We start from the raw sequence: 22,145 nt of genomic DNA, 5'->3' as shown, positions 1-22,145 counted from the left end.
TTTGTAGTAATGAATCAAAAGATCTTTCAATAGATTTTATTTTTATTTATCAATACATTTCTGTTTGCAGTCTTGCCTACAAACAGAAAAAAATCTAATCTCTCTGCATTAATTTTTGTCTCGCCATCTTTTTCTTCGACAGCTTCTTTTTGGGTGCCTCTTCCTCTGCCGTCGGCTTGGCCACCACCTGTTCTTTTTCGGTCAGAATTACTTCTATGTGGCAGGGGCTGCTCATGTACGCTACAAATATCAATTTTGTTAAATTTTCTTGCCAGTAAAAAGGAATTCGAAAAGAAAAAATTCTTACGGTTGATACGTCCATGAGCTCTGTAGGTTCTCCTCCTCATCTTGGGTGCTCTGTTGACCTGGATGTGTTCAATGACCAGTCTGTCCACATCCAGACCCTTGTAGTCGGCATTGCTTTCGGCATTACGCAACAACTGTAGCAAAAACTCCGCACTCTTTTTGGGCCACCTTCCTTGAGTGCATCCCCATTGCTTGGCCTACAAACATTTTTTTAAAGAAAATTCAAATCAAGTGCCAAAATATTATTAATATATATTGAATTTATAAAATAACTGAAAGGAAACAAATTTCTGAAATTTAACAGTGTTAGTTCTGTTAAAGTTAAATTTAACAGATAATCTGACTCGATATACGCGAGAGGACCCAAAAATAATGGGAAAAAATTCATAAAAAATCATTTATTTATTTTAACAACTTTGTATTTTAATCTGCTTCAAAATACTCATTAGCCTCAATACACTTGCCAAACATTTTTTTCATTGTTCCAAACACCTAGAAAATTCCTGTTCTGAAATGCCTCTTAGTGCCTGAATCATCTTGTTTACACTAGGGTTTCTCAAACAGAATCCACGGATCCTGGTTGTTTTATTTGGGTCTCTAATTAATAAAAAATGATGAAATGCCATTTTAAAATGTGTTTTTATTCAACTAATATATTTATAAATAATATGTAGCCCAAAAAGTAGCCAATGCGCCAAATGATATTTTTTATGCCAAACCGAAAAAAGGGTAGCCAAATCTTGCAACACTAGAAGGAATCCTAAATGAAGCTGGAGTTGGGACTCGAAGGATTATAGACCCGAATTCAAGGAAAGGAAAGACAAAAGATAAAGTGACGAAAGTTGGAAAATTAAGGGTCAATATTTGTATAACAGAAGGTCTATTTAACCTTTCTCACTACTTTTTATCTTTTGGCCTTTCTCTCCTTCCCCTGAATTTGGATCTGTAATCCTTTGAGTCACAACTCCAACTGTATTTAGTATTCCTTCCTTATTCACACATTTCCAAATATTTTAAAATATTTCCTTTCCACTCAAAAATAAAATATGTATAAATGTTTATGGCTTTGTGAAACTTCTTTTTTGAGTTTATGCTGTTGAAATGAATAAATAAAAATAAAATTTAAAAATTTGTTGGTTTTGCTTACACCTTTATTGGGCCACATGTGGTCTGCAGGCCATGGGTTGGACACTCCTGTTCTAGATCATAAATCAGTAAAGAATAAGGATTCTCAAATGTGCCACCCACCCTTGGTTCCATAAACTTATACCCAACAGCCCCAACATGTTTTCCCTTATGTGAAGAAGGTTTGGAAATATTCTTAGTAAAGCTTTTCTACATTGTACTCCACACCTGGAAACCATCAAATGCAATATTTCTTCTTACCCATTTTGACAGAGTATAGGGAAAGGTTGTCAGTGACCTGCATTCTCACCTATGGTCACTGTTCATTCAAGACCCCCTCCAATCCCCTTGCTTCTTTTTGGCTTTGTAAAGTATTAGCTTGTAAACAGAAAGGGAACAAAAGAAGCACTGACCTCACTAATTAGATTCAAGGGTGGTCTGGTCATAAACCACTTGAGTTGGTGACCACCCACATCGAAGAATCAGCAAATGCGAAAGTAAGCTTCACCTTCATCCGAGTCAAGTGGACCTGGGTGAAAGCTGTTCACAAGGAAGAGCTGTAATTGGTCAGAAGTTCCCATCCAAAAAGTCCTTAAATTGGAGAACAAGCAAGATATAAGTGGAGAAAGGGGTCAGGGACTGGTTGCATGGAAGTCTCAGATGCTTGGAAAGACCACTGAGATTAGACAGAGAGAGAGAGAGTATACTCCTGCAGAATACTGTATCTCAGAGACAGGTAAGTGCTGAGAACAGATGAACCATGCAGACAGAGCCAATCCACTGACTGACCAAGATCCCCCACAGACTTAATGGAACATGAGGCACCACACTTTGTATATATATCCTGTGTTTACTGTGTTTTCCAACTTGTATAGTCTATACACATTTTGTAAACAAAGTGTACATACTATCTTGATTGTGGAGGTGTGATTCCACTGAACCCACATCAGAACAATTTCAAGTTGTGTTTAATCCGACAAATCAACTCGAGGAGATGGAGTTTAGAGAGGAGACTTCACTGGCTCCCTACATTAACTCACTGTCCCAAGAGACAGTAGCACCCACTTTGGAAACCGCTGCAAATTTGATACTAGTTAAATGATACTTCTCAAAATAAAAACAAATTTATGGAAGACACTAATCATTTTACACCTGTCAATCCAACTGTGAACTTTAATTCTTTTATGATGCACACACACTGTAATCCAACATATACTGTATGAGACCCCCAACAGTGTCAGAATTAAGGAGACTGCTGGATTACAGTGCAAGGTGAATTCAATGATTAATCAGTTATAAAGAAAACATTTATTTGCATGATAGTACATTTCTATATTTTCTTTTGATTAATACAAATGAAGAAAATATGAAAGGACAATCCTTTTAAAATACTTTTCAATTGTCAATGCATTCTGATGACAAAATGGCATCAGAGCACACTGCTGTCATCAGTAACCAATGTTGCCAAGTTAGTGAATTACTGTAATTTTTGAAGGGCTGATTTTTATATATTATCTTAACACAATGCCGAATAAATATGTTTTTCAACACTCTTAACACGACGAGACTAACAATCTTTAATACTGTTCCCAAACTCTGGCTTGGACACAATATTCTCTTCTTTTGGTTCTGGGAAATTAATGGAAAGAAACTTAACTTATAAGAAATTAAGAAATAATATGAAATATCTTATACTTTTATAAATACTGTAGCAAGAATCGGTGTCCAATGTAATATAAATAGAACATCGGAGCATATTCCAGCAGCTTTCTTTTCGAAGACTTTAGCATTCCAAAGACTATTGGTGTCTGAAGAATGACTCTGCTTCGATTAACCCTTTCACACGCAGTGGTTTAAATTTGTACTGGTTATTAATAGTGTTGCCCTCTTTTGACATATTGAGGAAATCTTTAGTTATCTCATTTTTAAGTTTAAAAAAACAAAAAGATTTTACAATAATTAAATCTAATATGCATACAATACACCCAAAATTCATTTCAGACTCTAAAATGATCAGTCTTCAGTTGGTGTTTCAATAAAGATCATAAGATAAAAATATATAAAAGTTATATTAAAAGGCCAAAATAACCATGAAGGCATCACAATTAAGAAACTGATGTTATCTCACAAGTGCCGTACAATAAATTCTATGCCATGTTTCTTATAACCAAGCCAAGCTGTAGAATTCTACACACATTAATTACAATCAGTTACAGACCACTTTACATATCAAACAACAGACACATCAGTTGTAAGTATTGCGTCCATTACTTATTGTTTGATACATGTTGGCAAGTAATCTCTTGCCTTAAACAGAACATATTGTAGAAATCAATAGTTCTTTCAACAGGACAATGCTCCCATTCACACAGCAAACCTTACATACAAATGGTTTTTATCTAATAGGGTACTTATTATTGATTGTCAAGATCTAGCTCCTGAATCTCTTAATCCAATGGAAAATCTTTGAGGAATTTTGGATAGAGCTGCATATGCAAGTGGGCAGTAATATAATAGTGTGGAGGAACTAAAACACTATTTGCCACAGGAAGAAATAAGCACATCTGTCCTCCAAAAACTCATACAAATCAAGTGCATTTACAGTTATTTTAGCCAAAGGAAGCTTCATCGAATATTAGGTTATTGTTAAATGTAATTTATATTTTTGGGACAGTAAAATTAATTGTTGTTCATTTTTTTTCTGTCTTAATAAATGGTTACCATTTTTTTTTATATGTACATTCTTGAAAGTTCAAGCAAGCCAAAAATAAACTATTTTTGTAAACTCTGTAATGTGAATAATTTTATAAAGAAATCTGTTTTAAGGTGCCTATAAATATAATGGCATTAGCCTTTATATTTTTGGGCATCTTAAAACAAATTAAAATTCTTAAAATGTTTTGATAACATTGGCATTCTTAAAAGGAAGTATTTTTCAACCTTTTTCATCTGATGGCACACTTGAATCTATAATTAAATCTCCATGACACAAATTTCCTCAGAATAAATTATGTGATTTAAAGTTGTTTGTGTGAACATTCTATCATCATATTACTTGCCATTTAATTCTTTGTGTCTATTTTTTGTGAATTAAATAAAATATTATTGTTCTCCCTTAAAACAGCAGCAGGTTACAACAATAGTTATTTAAATTAATAATTTTCACTTACATGAGAAAAGCAATTAACTTTAAATCTTAATTTGTGTTTAAAAGTTGCATAATAATTGCTTTAGAAACCTACCCAACGCCCTGCTATTTCTAAGTTAAAAAAATTTAAACTAAATATGGACAATTATAGATACGTTTTTGATTAAAAGAAAAATTTCATTTTAAATGAAATAATCCAATGTTATGCACATACAGTTTTGCTTATGAATATATATTTACGACTACATTATATATATGTTTATTTATTATAACAATGAAATATTCTTATAATCAATTTAATTTAAGGAGTTTTAATATTGACACATACACTTCAATTATTATTCTTTGGGCTTGTTTTGAAAATAATTTATTTAATAACCTTCAAAAATTTTTGTGACACACCAGTTGAAAACCACTAATTACGAATAAAAGTATTATTATACTCTGTATAGATGTAAAGAAAATGATTTACATTTCGAATATCGTTTAAGTGTTAAAAGCATCAGACTAACTTTTAGACTGCCACAGAATATACTAATAATAATTTTATTTATAGTTTTATTTTAAAAAATACTTATTTATATAATTTATGCAATGTAAATGTAACGATTTCTGTATCGAATATCATTTAAACGTTTAAAAATCAGAATGCAGCAAAGTTCAAAATTTTCAAAGGATAGAACTGTTTGTGTTTTCTGTGCATTCGTTCCTGACGAGGGCCTCTAAAAGACGGCCACAAACATTTGAACATTAAAATTTATTTGTTTATTACGTGCTGGAATTCACATTTAGGTTTCAGTTAAATACCATAGATCCAGTTTCACTAGGACATCCTTATATAATTTCTGAAAAAACTTTATTATATTATTTTAATTACCTGCCTGATTTCTAAAAGATGGGAACATTTAAACTCTTTTAATAAAATTCTCTTGAAAGTGTATGAAAATATCATAGTGTACTTAATTAAAATAATTACAAAAAACTCTCTCTTTCAAATTATATTTTCGTTTTACTTAGTCAAACTAGGAAGAGTTTTTTGTCTAGGATTTAGGTTCTGACTAAGCATTTTAATGCTTTATGATTTTAATGTTTTTTACATAGAAGAAATTAAAAATGTCTTCCCTTTTTATCATGTCCAATCACCAGGAACAACAGTCTTCCATTGCAAATTACCTCTCATTAGAGGCTAACCTCCAAAACATTTTAGTTTCTTCTATGTATTTTTTCTTGTGTAAATATTGTCAGCAACTTTAACATACTTAAGTGATTTTGATACATGTTATTTCTAAAATATTTTACTAGATTAGATTAATAATAATTCCTTTTTTTTCTAACATAGGCTTATTTTTACAGACTTTTGTAGTCCAACAATGTTAAACAAGACAAGAGATTATTATTTAAAAACACTCATTATAACAATAGATCTCTCTACAATATTTTTCTTGTTCCGCTAAACGTCACTACAGAGGAATTATTGTATAAATATTTTAAAAAACTACACACATAAGGTAATGCAGTTGCTCTGGTCAAAGCATTCAATGAAAACTATTATTTGATATTTGCTCCAATAGATTTAAAAAAATTCATTTTTTGACTAATTAACTTAATATTAATTAACTTTTGCATTTAATAAAATTCAAACAAATCAAAAATTTAAATGTTTATCATACAATCTTCTAATTCACTTTTGTTGTTCATACTAAATTCATCAAAGTATTAATTTATAAATTTCATTTCAGATGTTGCTTTCTTTTGTTCTCTGCAGGTTTTAGAAATATTCATATATATTTATGTAATCTTTCTCAACAGTTAAAACTCAATCAAATTTATTACATCAAAAAATAAAATAAAATTCCAGATTATTATATTTAAGATTGAAAGAATTAAAAAATATTTTTCTTGAAATGATTTTCTTCTAGTTTAATTTCATTTAATTAAATCTAAACTGATTAAAAACTAATTTTACCTGTGCCTTACGTCCCACTCCTCCATTGAATCTTCTGAAGGGCACAATTTCTTTCATAGCCATGACATTCTTTAAAAATCGTTGCGCACGTCTCAGGGGCATTCTTTTGACAGACTGAGCAGTCTCTCTTGTATTCTGTAATATATTTTTCATTATGATGCTCTGTCACATTTCAAAATTTAATATGTTTAAAACCATTTAATCACTTACCTTAAAATGAACTCTAAGATTTGAACCTCGAGCTTTACAAGCTGAAAATATTCAATGAAATTTACTTATCACAAAACTGATTAAAGAAAAACTACTTAAATTTATTTGCATTTTTTGTTTTTTAAAGGATTTCTGATAAAGAGCCACAAATTCCTATCGGCACATAATCAAATCCGTCGTATTTATATTTGAACATAGTTAATTTAATTGAACATTTGAGTTTATATAACAAACAAGCCTTAAAAACAATGTTTTTTTAGATAAATGTTTACTCTATTATGTTCAGTGTCTTTTTATATCAAAATAACACACTGAAAAGTAATATACTTTAATATATTGCAACAATTGGAAAATAAGTAATGACAAACGCTACTAAATTCACATGTGCAACAATATATTTTAATAACGATTAATACAGGATCAAAATGTTACTTGCCAAATGGGAGTAATCATAATTCTTATTGTTTTAAGTGCAATAATGACTGGAAGTAATCATGCCAACCTCTGAACAAACAATTTGTTTTACTGTCTGGGAACAATCATAGAACAACAGAACTGCACAGGAATTGTCATTACTACTAAGACCTGGAGCCTTCACATCAAGCTGCTGGCAATATCACTGAAATTTAAGAAAACATCCAGTGTTCCAGATGAAAACAAGCATCACTTATTGTTCAGGGACCAGCATAATTACTTCCAATCTTTATAGCACATGAAACAATAAGAACAGTGATTACCCTTTTTGGGGCAAGTGACTTTTTGGCTGTACTATATAAGCTGTTGTGGCCATCGGCCATAGTTTTATATATATTTTTGTTAATTTTAGTTAGGCTTAGTATCTCCTCTGTTCTTTTGTCTTAACTGTTCTAGAACTTTCTCCCTTAATCCCTATTCCCTCAGCTGACATCACCGATTCTGTGAAACAATGTCAAGAAGACAAAAGGAGCAATAACCCCCTGGAGAAAAGGCGAGGTGAAAGAAAGGAGAAGCGGCTGCGATTTCGTCGAGAGAGGACAAAAACGAGTGTGGTCCTGACCGAGGGGTCGATCAAGGAGTAAGAAACCTTGCGATAGAAGGCCGAAGGAGGATCATACCCTGATCGCTTAGTGAGAGATCAGAGGTATCGGAACCTTGTAAGACGGCTGAATTATAGAGGAACGTAGGGCAATTGCTAAAGAAATCGAGTTCCCCCATGTTCAAGTAACGGCAAGCGGGAAGACCACAAGACAACTTCAGAAAACGTAGACGTTCATAAGAGGAAAGAAAATAAGGTCTGCAGTCATTAAGAATTTCAAGACGGTGAATCATCCGAGACCACGTGGCAGAAAACTCCCGGGTATTTTCTCCTTTATTCTACTACTATCCCTATCTATATTTTATTTCTCCTTCCTTAGTTTGTAAGTAGGTTAAGTTTAGCTATAAGTCGTGTGTCGGTTGCCACAACAGAGGCTTGTTTGTGTAGACGATTATTGTATGTATACGAACCCAATAGTCTATAAGTTGGAATCATTTTAAAGAACCTGTGTTTGATGAATAAAAAAAATTTTGTATTTTTACTCTTTATATGTTTCCTGTCTGCAATAATATATTGCCCTCAAACGAAACTTCACACTGTTTTCAAGCTTTATTATTAAGATCATTACATTTATACTATGTTCAGTCAGCCGGCCAGAGACTATAATTCATTTTACTTTTCCAGCTGTTATGTACATGTTATGGACTAAGTGTTTAATACAAGCATTATTTATAATGTCCGGCCATTATGAATAATGACAAACAAAATCGGGCAATGTAATAAATTTCAGGTTTTCTTTATATCATAATTTATCAGACTGACCCATCACTATGAATACTGCTATCACCTGGTCGGACAAAGTGGTGATAATACTTTGAGGAGCGATCATTTGACACATGTTGGCCAATCAGCACTTGTGTCTGATTTGTGCATATGCATTGCGTTTATTATCGAATTTTGAATTAATGTGACCAATAGGTAGTAAACTTGTGCAACATTTTAATTTTATTTTTCTCTCTTAAAATAGTGTTTTCTTCTTTGAGAAAATAATAATGCAGCAATCATTAAGTGATTTGAATACCCTCATCAACAACTAATTAAACGAGTTAATATCAGCAAATATCATCAAAGTCTTAATTGCTTGAATAAATAAACTAAAGAAATATTTAATTTTTTATACATGTTATACCAAAAACGACATTTCAGAAGTTTTCTTTATACTTCAATAAAAAATCAACTTTTGTTAATAAGACTTTTTGATTGTAAAAATTGACTCATTTAAGGAGTGAGAAAAAGAGGGGAAGTCCCAGATTGTGTGTGCATGCTAATTCAGTCTGTGTTTAGCACTCATTCTGCTAGCATCTTAGTGACGCTTATGATCACACATTTTTCCAAACTTGTGTTCAGACATATTACATATAAACATCAATAACCATAGCCCATTATATAATAAACATGCCAGATGACATGACAAATTCATGGGCTATGTAAAGGCTATAATTAAATATTAGAAATTACTGTATTTCAATTTTTTTTTTGTTTTCTGCAAATTGAATTCGCATTCCAGATAGATTCATTCATACTATTAGAAAAGATGATGATGATTCACGCTCCTTAACCTGTTGTATGTTGTTCCCAAAAATATTCGTGTTGACCTCATTGACCTGCGTGGGCAATTCCGAATATTTTCGTGTTTACATCGGAATGTTTTTTTAAACATCAGATGTCGCTACTTGTATGTTCTTTTCAAATAAGTGACTCATATCAGAAGAACTGTTATGTTATCTAGTTTTTGCTCAGCAGGTTATCGAAATTCTAGAAATAGTTCTTTGTTAGAAATTACAAAGAAACTTAGACCATTTTGTTTCTGTTTTTCGACATGGCAGCAAGTAGTAAACACAGCATTCTAAATAAGTCAGAAGTTATCGAATATTTATTCAATTTAGGTTCTGATGAATCTGAATTTTTAGACAGCAACGATTATTACATACCAGATTAAAATGTAAGTGATGACAGCGGTGATTTTGATCCTGATTTACCATCTATAAGTGGATATAGAGGCAGATCACGCGGCAGTACTCATAGTAATACTGCTAAACATCCGCAATTTAGTAGTGACGATGGATGGATTCGTACGAATTTCAGACGTCCTCAAGTGAACAGTTTTATGAGACCATCAGGAATACTATGTAATCTATGGAGTGATGCTACACCGTTTGACTGTTTCAGTATATTCTTCGATGACGAACTCGTTGACAAGATTGTTTCAGAAACGAACAGGTATGGTGATAGTTTGCTAAACTGCAACGATTTGCGAGAGAATAGTCGGATAAAAAACTGGAAACCAATGACAAATCCAGAAATTAGAGAATTTCTAGGACTTATAATGGTCACAAGCATAATTAGAAAACCGCACCTAAGTATGTATTTTACAAAGATCTTTTTTCGACACCCTTTTTTGAAGTATGATGTTGAGCAACCACTTTCAACTTTTATTGTCCTGTCTGCATTTTACGGACAATAATCAAGCTTCAGGTGGTGGTGATCGACTACATAAATTAAGCAGTGTTATCGATCATTTATGCAAGTTCAAAAATGCATATCTCCCAGAGGAAAATATCTGTGTAGACGAAAGTCTTACACTATGGAAAGGGAGATTGGGATTTAGGCAATACATACCGAACAAGTGTGCTCGTTTTGGAGTGAAAAGCTTCGAAATTTGTGAGTCACAAACAGGATATGTTTGGGACTTTATAGTTTATACCGGAGCTACTACTGAATACGGAAATTTTGAAGGTGGACAAGGAGAGAAGGTTGTGCTAACCTTATTAGAACCGTTGTTCAGTAAATATCACAAGGTGTTTTTAGATAGGTTTTTCACCTCACCGACCTTAGCAAAAACACTTCTAGACAAAAAAACTTATGTATGTAGAACTGTAAATAAAAATCAGATAGGAATGCCACATAATTTTCCTGATTGTAAATTGAAAGAAGGGGAATTTATCACCTGTCAGAAAGATGAATTGTCTGTGTTCTGCTGGAAAGACAAAAGGGATGTGGCAATTTTAAGTACAATGAGTGACAACAAATTCTCTGATTTGAGTAAACGTGACAGATCTGGGGAAGTAATAAGAAAACCAAATTGTATATTGGATTATAATTATAATATAGGTGCTATTGATCTCTGTGATGGGGTAATACACAATTATCCGTGCACGAGAAAAACGGTAAAATGGTACAAAAAAGTGTTTTTTCATATGATGGATATTACGTTATATAATGCTTGTATTTTATATTGAAAATATATTAAAAAACAAATATCACTTCTAGATTTTCGTATGCCTGTAATCAGAGAAGTATCACACAAGCAGACATCTAGCCCACCACGGTCAACCATCACACAAAAATCTGTTACGTTTATCCGAATGGCATTTTCCTAGTCTCATACCACCTACAGAGAAAAAAAAACATCCATCCGGAGTATGTAAAGTATGTTCGGCTAAGAAAAAATGTGCAGAATCACGTTATCAATATGTACAGTGTAATGTTTCACTGTGTGTTGTACCTTGTTTTGAGATATATCACACAAATTAATTTTTAAAATAAAATTTNCCACACTTTGTATCCTGTGTTTACTGTGTTTTCCAACTTGTATAGTCTATACACATTTTGTAAACAAAGTGTACATACTATCTTGATTGTGGAGGTGTGATTCCACTGAACCCACATCAGAACAATTTCAAGTTGTGTTTAATCCGACAAATCAACTCGAGGAGATGGAGTTTAGAGAGGAGACTTCACTGGCTCCCTACATTAACTCACTGTCCCAAGAGACAGTAGCACCCACTTTGGAAACCGCTGCAAATTTGATACTAGTTAAATGATACTTCTCAAAATAAAAACAAATTTATGGAAGACACTAATCATTTTACACCTGTCAATCCAACTGTGAACTTTAATTCTTTTATGATGCACACACACTGTAATCCAACATATACTGTATGAGACCCCCAACAGTGTCAGAATTAAGGAGACTGCTGGATTACAGTGCAAGGTGAATTCAATGATTAATCAGTTATAAAGAAAACATTTATTTGCATGATAGTACATTTCTATATTTTCTTTTGATTAATACAAATGAAGAAAATATGAAAGGACAATCCTTTTAAAATACTTTTCAATTGTCAATGCATTCTGATGACAAAATGGCATCAGAGCACACTGCTGTCATCAGTAACCAATGTTGCCAAGTTAGTGAATTACTGTAATTTTTGAAGGGCTGATTTTTATATATTATCTTAACACAATGCCGAATAAATATGTTTTTCAACACTCTTAACACGACGAGACTAACAATCTTTAATACTGTTCCCAAACTCTGGCTTGGACACAATATTCTCTTCTTTTGGTTCTGGGAAATTAATGGAAAGAAACTTAACTTATAAGAAATTAAGAAATAATATGAAATATCTTATACTTTTATAAATACTGTAGCAAGAATCGGTGTCCAATGTAATATAAATAGAACATCGGAGCATATTCCAGCAGCTTTCTTTTCGAAGACTTTAGCATTCCAAAGACTATTGGTGTCTGAAGAATGACTCTGCTTCGATTAACCCTTTCACACGCAGTGGTTTAAATTTGTACTGGTTATTAATAGTGTTGCCCTCTTTTGACATATTGAGGAAATCTTTAGTTATCTCATTTTTAAGTTTAAAAAAACAAAAAGATTTTACAATAATTAAATCTAATATGCATACAATACACCCAAAATTCATTTCAGACTCTAAAATGATCAGTCTTCAGTTGGTGTTTCAATAAAGATCATAAGATAAAAATATATAAAAGTTATATTAAAAGGCCAAAATAACCATGAAGGCATCACAATTAAGAAACTGATGTTATCTCACAAGTGCCGTACAATAAATTCTATGCCATGTTTCTTATAACCAAGCCAAGCTGTAGAATTCTACACACATTAATTACAATCAGTTACAGACCACTTTACATATCAAACAACAGACACATCAGTTGTAAGTATTGTGTCCATTACTTATTGTTTGATACATGTTGGCAAGTAATCTCTTGCCTTAAACAGAACATATTGTAGAAATCAATAGTTCTTTCAACAGGACAATGCTCCCATTCACACAGCAAACCTTACATACAAATGGTTTTTATCTAATAGGGGTACTTATTATTGACTGTCCAGATCTAGCTCCTGAATCTCTTAATCCAATGGAAAATCTTTGAGGAATTTTGGCTAGAGCTGCATATGCAAGTGGGCAGTAATATAATAGTGTGGAGGAACTAAAACACTATTTGCCACAGGAAGAAATAAGCACATCTGTCCTCCAAAAACTCATACAAATCAAGTGCATTTACAGTTATTTTAGCCAAAGGAAGCTTCATCGAATATTAGGTTATTGTTAAATGTAGTTTATATTTTTGGGACAGTAAAATTAATTGTTGTTCATTTTTTTTCTGTCTTAATAAATGGTTACCATTTTTTTTATATGTACATTCTTGAAAGTTCAAGCAAGCCAAAAATAAACTATTTTTGTAAACTCTGTAATGTGAATAATTTTATAGAGAAATCTGTTTTAAGGTGCCCATAATAAAGGCATTAGCCTTTATATTTTTGGGCATCTTAAAACAAATTAAAATTCTTAAAATGTTTTGATAACATTGGCATTCTTAAAAGGAAGTATTTTTCAACCTTTTTCATCTGATGGCACACTTGAATCTATAATTAAATCTCCATGACACAAATTTCCTCAGAATAAATTATGAGATTTAAAGTTGTTTGTGTGAACATTCTATCATCATATTANGGATAGGCTAATATATTTTTTCGTACATAATCGGTTATCCGAAAAATAAGTTATCCGAATGACCCCAGTCCCCAATTGATTCGGATAAACGACGCTCTACTGTATATCTATTATGGAACTGGATACATGAAATTTCTGTAAATTTGAAAAGTGTTATTTCTTAACACAGATTTTGAACTGGCATTTAAAAGCACAAAATATCTATTGAAAGAAAGAACTGTCGATCCTAACTAAAGCATCGTAATGTAATCTGAGTAAAATTTCTTGTTAGCGAAGTTTTACATTTAACAAATATTCTGTCAAATCCGAGAGAAAAGAATTTGTTAATTTGAAATATTGATAATTTTTAACTGTTTAAAATAATTGTGATGTCACAAAATTCATATTATTAAAACTGTAATTTTTAAAAATTTTAGTCTCTAGTTTATCACTTTTCAGTTATAATGAAATTTGAAAACATTGAGATAACTAATTCCAAGTTTTACATTAAAACGCGGGTAGTCCCTTTCANCCGATTCTGTGAAACAATGTCAAGAAGACAAAAGGAGCAATAACCCCCTGGAGAAAAGGCGAGGTGAAAGAAAGGAGAAGCGGCTGCGATTTCGTCGAGAGAGGACAAAAACGAGTGTGGTCCTGACCGAGGGGTCGATCAAGGAGTAAGAAACCTTGCGATAGAAGGCCGAAGAACGATTTCTGTATCGAATATCATTTAAACGTTTAAAAATCAGAATGCAGCAAAGTTCAAAATTTTCAAAGGATAGAACTGTTTGTGTTTTCTGTGCATTCGTTCCTGACGAGGGCCTCTAAAAGACGGCCACAAACATTTGAACATTAAAATTTATTTGTTTATTACGTGCTGGAATTCACATTTAGGTTTCAGTTAAATACCATAGTTCCAGTTTCACTAGGACATCCTTATATAATTTCTGAAAAAACTTTATTATATTATTTTAATTACCTGCCTGATTTCTAAAAGATGGGAACATTTAAACTCTTTTAATAAAATTCTCTTGAAAGTGTATGAAAATATCATAGTGTACTTAATTAAAATAATTACAAAAAACTCTCTCTTTCAAATTATATTTTCGTTTTACTTAGTCAAACTAGGAAGAGTTTTTTGTCTAGGATTTAGGTTCTGACTAAGCATTTTAATGCTTTATGATTTTAATGTTTTTTACATAGAAGAAATTAAAAATGTCTTCCCTTTTTATCATGTCCAATCACCAGGAACAACATTCTTCCATTGCAAATTACCTCTCATTAGAGGCTAACCTCCAAAACATTTTAGTTTCTTCTATGTATTTTTTCTTGTGTAAATATTGTCAGCAACTTTAACATACTTAAGTGATTTTGATACATGTTATTTCTAAAATATTTTACTAGATTAGATTAATAATAATTCCTTTTTTTTCTAACATAGGCTTATTTTTACAGACTTTTGTAGTCCAACAATGTTAAACAAGACAAGAGATTATTATTTAAAAACACTCATTATAACAATAGATCTCTCTACAATATTTTTCTTGTTCCGCTAAACGTCACTACAGAGGAATTATTGTATAAATATTTTAAAAAACTACACACATAAGGTAATGCAGTTGCTCTGGTCAAAGCATTCAATGAAAACTATTATTTGATATTTGCTCCAATAGATTTAAAAAAATTCATTTTTTGACTAATTAACTTAATATTAATTAACTTTTGCATTTAATAAAATTCAAACAAATCAAAAATTTAAATGTTTATCATACAATCTTCTAATTCACTTTTGTTGTTCATACTAAATTCATCAAAGTATTAATTTATAAATTTCATTTCAGATGTTGCTTTCTTTTGTTCTCTGCAGGTTTTAGAAATATTCATATATATTTATGTAATCTTTCTCAACAGTTAAAACTCAATCAAATTTATTTTACGTTATAAATAATAAAAGTTAATAAGGTTATAGAAAATAATTCTTCCAAACATTCACGAGACATTGTTCTAACTACTCAGTGGTCTCACAACTGAACGACACGACGGCACACACGTTAAGGTCGGCCTGCGTAGTCTGACACTGTGTAGAAAAATCAAATAGTTTTTCGATTCTACTCCGATGGTCGGTACAGTTCGCCAAAACTGTTTTTCCCCACACACTATCAGGAATTACTCAAGGTCAGGCATGCATGGTTTTTTTTAACTCTTTCCGCCCTGTGGGCACTAAGAGGGCCTCGTTTTGCAAGCCCATTATGGGTTCGGCCAGGCCCACAATGGGGCTGCCGGATGGTGGGGGACGGGGCCCGACATATTTGAACGGACCACCCCCGAAAAATTCCTGGGGATTTTCGACCCGTTCGGTTTCGAGCTCGGGTCCCCCAGGGCGGTAGGTTGTCACCTTGACCGCTCGGCCATCCGGCCGCAACCATGCATGGTTAATCCTTTGAGGATTAACTTAACGTGTATGGCCGCCTTTACCTGCTAATTGTTATCTATTTTAAAGCATTAGCTAATGGAGAGTATTAAAATATTATTTCTATTAAATTTAACTTTAACAGAACTAACACTATCAAATGCCAGCAATTTGTTTTTCTTCAGTTTTATATATATATATATTCAATATTCATTAACACTATTTTGCCATTTGCTTTGAATCTTCTTTAAAACAATTTTCTGGCCAAGCAATGGGGATGCGCTCAAGAAAGGTGGCCCAAAAAGAGTGCCAAGTTTCTGCGTAAAATCTAGACCCTTGTAGTCGGCATTGCTTTTGGCAATGCCGACTACAAGGGTCTAAATGTGGACAGACTGGTCATCGAACACATCCAGCTCAACAGAACACTCAAGTTGAAGAGAAGAACTTACAGAGTCCATAGACGCACCAACCTTTGTTCCACCATCTGCTGTGCGTGGTTCTCTATTCGGTATATTCGCCTTCGTCGGCTAACGATCATCAACTATATACTGTACTTCACAATGGATTTGAATATTACACCAAAATAATATTGACACCATTGTTGTATGTAGTTTCAATTTGTCACATTCAGTTTTTAATCTATCGTTTTTCTTTTTATAAACATTGTATTCTTATTTCCTAATTTAATTTCTTAAAATGTTTGATTTTTTAAAACTGTTTTCGCCCTGTGGGCACTAAGAGGAAATTTTTAGCAAGCCCATTACGGGTTCTGCCAGACACATAATGGGGTGGTGAGGTCAGGCCCAAAGGATCACTTTCCGAATAATTCCCTCGGTTTTATTTTTTTATCTGTCCAGATTATATTTAATCTAGACAGATTAAAAAAAAACAAAACCCAGGGAATTATTCCGGGTCCCAGAGGGGTTTAACGCTATCCTAACCGTCAGGCTATCCGGCCGTTTCAACATGGAGGGTGTCTAAATATTGTTGACAAAATATGAAAGAGGAGATGGTCAAAAAGGACTTAAGTGATGGAAGTCATTCAAATATAATGAGGTGAAATTTTTTTTTTAACTTTTTCTGCCCTGTGGGAACAAAGAGGGCCTCTTTTTGCAAGCCATTATGGGTTCGGCCAGGCCCACAATGGGGCTGCCGATGGTGAGGAGCGGGGCCCGACATATCCGAACGGACCACCCCTGAAAAATTCTTAGGGATTTTTCGATCCGTTCGGATTCGAACCCGGGTATCCCAGAGCGGTAGGCTGCCACCTTGACCGCTCGGCCATACGGCCAGATGAGGTGACATTATATTTGAATGACTCTTATCTAGTAATAGACATCAATCTTTCTATTACATTTATACATGTTTTAATTAACAACGCTAAAATATAAAGGTGACTGAATATTACAGTTAATAAATTGTTAAATGTTAATTCAAATTTCTTTTTAGATTTNGTTATCAATATGTACAGTGTAATGTTTCACTGTATGTTGTACCTTGTTTTGAGATATATCACACAAATTAATTTTTAAAATAAAATTTTTTGTTTTTTGCATTCCCTAATATGTCTATTTTGTGTTAAGAAATATAAAGTAATTCGGAATAATATGATAGCCACAATTATTATTTTTCTAAAACATGTGATCGCATTAGGCTTAACATCAAAAAATATTCAATGTGGAGCGACACACGACGGAGAAAATATTCAACATCGAACTGGTTAACAATGTATATTGTATAATTTTTTCTGGCATGGAATGCATTATCATATTTTACATTAATTTATATGAGAAAAATTGTTTTGCTTTACGAGTAACATTCTGGAACAAATTATGCTAGTTAAGCGAGGTTCCACTGTACTTACTTTTAAAAATCACATGTAATTTTAAAATACTTTGGAATAATTCACAAATAAATAATTCTTAATGAAAAAAGTGGAGTTTCTTTTGAAAATCAAATTGTCATCATAATTAGGTATGTCCTCAGAATTTCAGCCTTTATCTGAATTAAAAGTGGACGAAATTTGAAGTACTTTAGCAGCATTGAAGAAAAGGTTTTAAGCTCAGAAAATTTCTATGTACCTGAAAACAAAATTTTATCCCTCAAGCTATGTGGGGAATTTGTATAGCAAAAACCAGTCAAACAACTTTCCTTTCAGGCAATTTTGTCTTGAACAGATTAAGTCAATTTCGTGTTTAGAGTTAAACATATCTACATACCAAAGCATGTTACCTGTGATATCTCAAATAAAATAAAAACAGTACTTCACAAACATTTTCGAACCAGAAACAGTTTTTCAGATAAAACAACAAATTTCCAATGGAATGCAACTAAATAAGAACATGACAATTTGAAAGTTCATTCTAATACATGTTTCTTGAAGTCATCCTATTAGGCATGCCATGTATCAACAAGGAGGAATTGACTCTGTCATAGCATGGCAAGCACTAATGGACAATGACCTGTAAATCTCAACAGATGCTACCCAGCTAGTGTGTGCATGCCCAGTAGGATGACTTCAATAAACACGTATTCAAATGAACTTTCAAATCACCATGTTCTTATTTAGTTGCATTCCATCGGAAATTTGCCGTTTCACTTGAAAAAGAACCGTTTCTGGTTCAAAAACATTTGTGAAGTACAGGTATACCTCGCCTTACGTCGGTAATTGGTTCCAGGAGAACGACTTAAGTCGAAAAACGACGTAAGTCGAATTTACTTGTCTCCAAATCTACTTGTCACTAGGCTAAACCATAAATTGCCAATTCCAGTTCTGTATTTTATTTATTAATGCATTTTTAATAATATATGGTTAATAAGGATCTATTTTAAGCTTACAAACAAATTAGTTTTTAATATAGTACAGAAAAAAGTAATCTAAATTTACGAATGCATGTACTGTAAATATAGTACATGTAAATGTATATATTTTAATATGATTTTATGTGCTTTAAACATTTTTCTAGTGATATTACGACTTCAGTATTTGTGGCGGACAGACGTAAAGTCGAATAAAATGACTTAAACTTGATTTTTATTTTTCCATATACTTTTTTGACAAACGACGTATAATCGGGAACGACGTAACACGAAACGACGTAAGTCGAGGTATACCTGTACTGTTTTCTTTGTTCTTTTTGTTTTTTTTTTTTTTATTAGAGTTTCACACTGGTAGCAGGCCTTGGTACATGGATGACTTCACCAAGGTGTTGTTTAGTGTATAGTTATTAGTTAAACACAACATAAAAAGCCTACTTTTGTTAATATCTTTTCATAGTCAGCCAGATGGCTGAGGCAGTTAAGGCCTAAATCTACCACTATCACCCCCTGTATTCACAAACAAGTGTTAGGATGTCTAGAGTTAGTGTTTAGCTCAAAATTCAAAGTTGGTGAATACCAATTTACCATTAACTCAAGATTTAATTCTAACTCGTGTTTGTGAATATGGGGTCAAGGGTACAGAATCAAATCAAAAACGTTGGTTCCATCTGAGATGTCAAGCCTCATTCTTCATTCACTAAGGGCTTGAAAAAATGGTCTTGTTAGTGTCCACAGGACAGAAAATGTAATTAAAAACAAAAACCCTCTCATCATTTCTGGTTACTTAATGATATTGTGTTTTCATTTTTTTACAGCAATCTTGATTACAGTGGAACCTTGCTTAACGAGCACCTTGCATAACAAGCAAAACAAAATTTCAAAAAAAAAAATAGCTTGCATAATGAGTGATGAAAAGAGGGGAAATCGCAGATTGTGCGCATGATCCACCAGTCTGTGTTTAGCACTTGTTCCGCTAGCATCTTAGTGTCGCTTGTGATCAAACATTTTTCCAAACTTGTGTTCACACATATTATGCATAAACATCAACAACCATTTCCATTATATAATAAACACACTAAACGATATGTCAAATTCTTGGGCTATGTAAAGGTTATAATTAAATATTAAAAATAAATTAATTTGACTAGAGGTAGGCAGTTATGCTAGCATCTCACATTAAATTTAATAACCAATTCCAAATTAAATTTGAAAAATATCTTAATTATAAATTAATTAGCGAGGTTGCAGCCAAAGTTTTCAATGCAAAAACGTGAACGCCTGACATTCAGTGCAGCCTCCCTGTAAGCCTAGAAGTTTGACAATGGTGTTTGGAACATCAGTGAAATCATGATCAATGTTCCAAATGCCATTATCAAACTTCTAGGCCAGTGATTCCCAAACTTTTTTGATCCTCCTTTGTTCCATAAAGTTATACCCAACGCTCCCTAACTCATTTTCTCTTGTGTGAGAAAGGATTGGAAATGTTCTTAAGAAAACTTTTCTATGAATCTCACACTTTGTGCCCTTATCGTACATTGTTCTCAACATCTGGAAACCATTAAACGCAATGTTTCCTCTTATCGGTTTAACAGAGGAAAAGGAACGGCTTTCAGTGACCCCAATTTTGCCTTTGGTCACCGTTCAATACCGTGCCTCCAGTGCCCCCTACATTTACTCATCACCCACAAGGGGACGTTATTGCCCACTTTGAGAAACGCTGTTCTAGGCTTACAGAAAGGCTACACTTACATCACTTTTTTTTTTTAAGGAAACACTCATTACAACTGGTCAAAAGAGATGTTTGTAAACAGTAGGAATCCACTAGAACTTTGCAAACAACAAAATATCAAGGTTCAAGCCTCAAATCTATTATCCAAAAACATTTGTTTCACATATGCTTTTTGATTTATCTGGACAACATAAAAATTAACACATTCATCATGTTCTATGTCAGTATAGCATATTTATCATGTTTGATCATAATTTTCTTTCTCAAGCAGCATTGATAACAAATAGAACTAGCCTGAATTAACCCTGCCAGAGCACGAGGCCTACTGGCAAGGTCTTTCTTCATACAAATTATCTTTCAGTTCAAAAATGTAAGTTACCAGCTTATTGGTCATCCTTAAAGTTAGCTTTATTTAATAATATTGTCAAAAATTAATTAGAAAAAGTGATATTGTTACTTATACTTGATATATTAAAGGTTAAAGGTACTTATTTAAAGTTTAAATGCTATACATTAGCATTTTATTCCTAAAATCCTCACTTATATGCATTTTTCAAACATTCTCAGTACATATTTAAATATTTCGATTGAATTCTGAATTTCAAACTTCATAAAAAGACTGAGTTTAATTTTACTTACATTTTGTAGCATTCTCGGGTTCTTGTGAATAACGACCCATCTTCACTTCTCTATTGTAAATAAAATAGTGTAAATATCTACAGTTTCATCTTTACTCGATACTATTGTTAAAATATAGTCTTTTACATTACAAGATTTAAAAATAAATGGTATTATCGTAATATATTCTAAAAATTAATTTGATGGAGACGGATTTACACTCACCAAACGATACCTTTTCCTCGCTGGCTACAAAAATGTCGTCCACTAAAAGAATTAAGTGTTGCCAGACATTGTTCGTATGAAAATTATTTTAAATGTTTTTAATTTCTTAAAATAATACCACTTTTATAAAATAACATCGTTATGTTATATTAAAAATAATTTTAATTTATTTAACTTAAAACAAAATTATAAGTTCACTAATCGATTTATTAATAAGACTGGAAGTACTGTATTCGCATTTTTCACCGGATGCTCTCCCTCTGGTGTTTAAAAACAGAACTATTTTTATCCGGGTCGTTTGAATCATTCTTGTGTATCGTCAACATAATTCCCGTAAAGAATCTAAATAACAATAGAAAAAGAAAGTTCTCTGTTGCGTTCCAAATTGCAATTTTAAAGCCATACGGGAGCCTAATATAAGTTTTCGTATATTTCCACATAAAAAACAGATGATTATTCGGAAATCAGAATAAATATAACAAACCGAAAGACTATGAACAATTAGCAAAAAGTTTCCCGATTGTTCAGCTTTATATGAACAACTTATGCTGTCAATTTTATAAGATTTTTTCCTAATGTTTAAAATGCCAGTAATTTTGTGTGGGACACTGGGTCGGATTTAAGCATTTCGAGGCCCTAAGCTGAACACTGTGTGAGACTCCTTACCAACCCACACTTTTAGAAGTCAATCATAAAAAGAAAAGAATTAACATAAACATATTAATTACTTTTTATTTTGCGTAGTATTTGTTAAGTAATG

General features: G+C 32.5%; 1 protein-coding gene across 1 annotated transcript; it reads right to left on the bottom strand.

The window, feature by feature from the left end:
- Positions 1 to 21: 21 nt before the first annotated feature.
- Positions 22 to 21,486, bottom strand: LOC111628404 (60S ribosomal protein L17). The gene is made up of 6 exons (XM_023372180.1): positions 21,386 to 21,486; positions 21,182 to 21,231; positions 6,756 to 6,796; positions 6,546 to 6,680; positions 308 to 503; positions 22 to 240 (listed from the first exon to the last, which is right to left on the bottom strand). The coding sequence occupies exons 2-6, from the start codon at positions 21,219 to 21,221 to the stop codon at positions 95 to 97; spliced, it is 558 nt and encodes a 185-aa protein (XP_023227948.1). The 5' UTR covers positions 21,222 to 21,231; positions 21,386 to 21,486; the 3' UTR covers positions 22 to 94.
- Between the last annotated feature and the right edge of the window lie 659 nt (positions 21,487 to 22,145).

This window comes from Centruroides sculpturatus, unplaced genomic scaffold (assembly GCF_000671375.1).
Source record: "Centruroides sculpturatus isolate CEXI.00-Female unplaced genomic scaffold, Cexi_2.0 scaffold582, whole genome shotgun sequence".
Taxonomy (NCBI): Eukaryota; Metazoa; Arthropoda; class Arachnida; order Scorpiones; family Buthidae; genus Centruroides; species Centruroides sculpturatus.
This window is presented reverse-complemented; position numbering and strand designations above follow the sequence as displayed.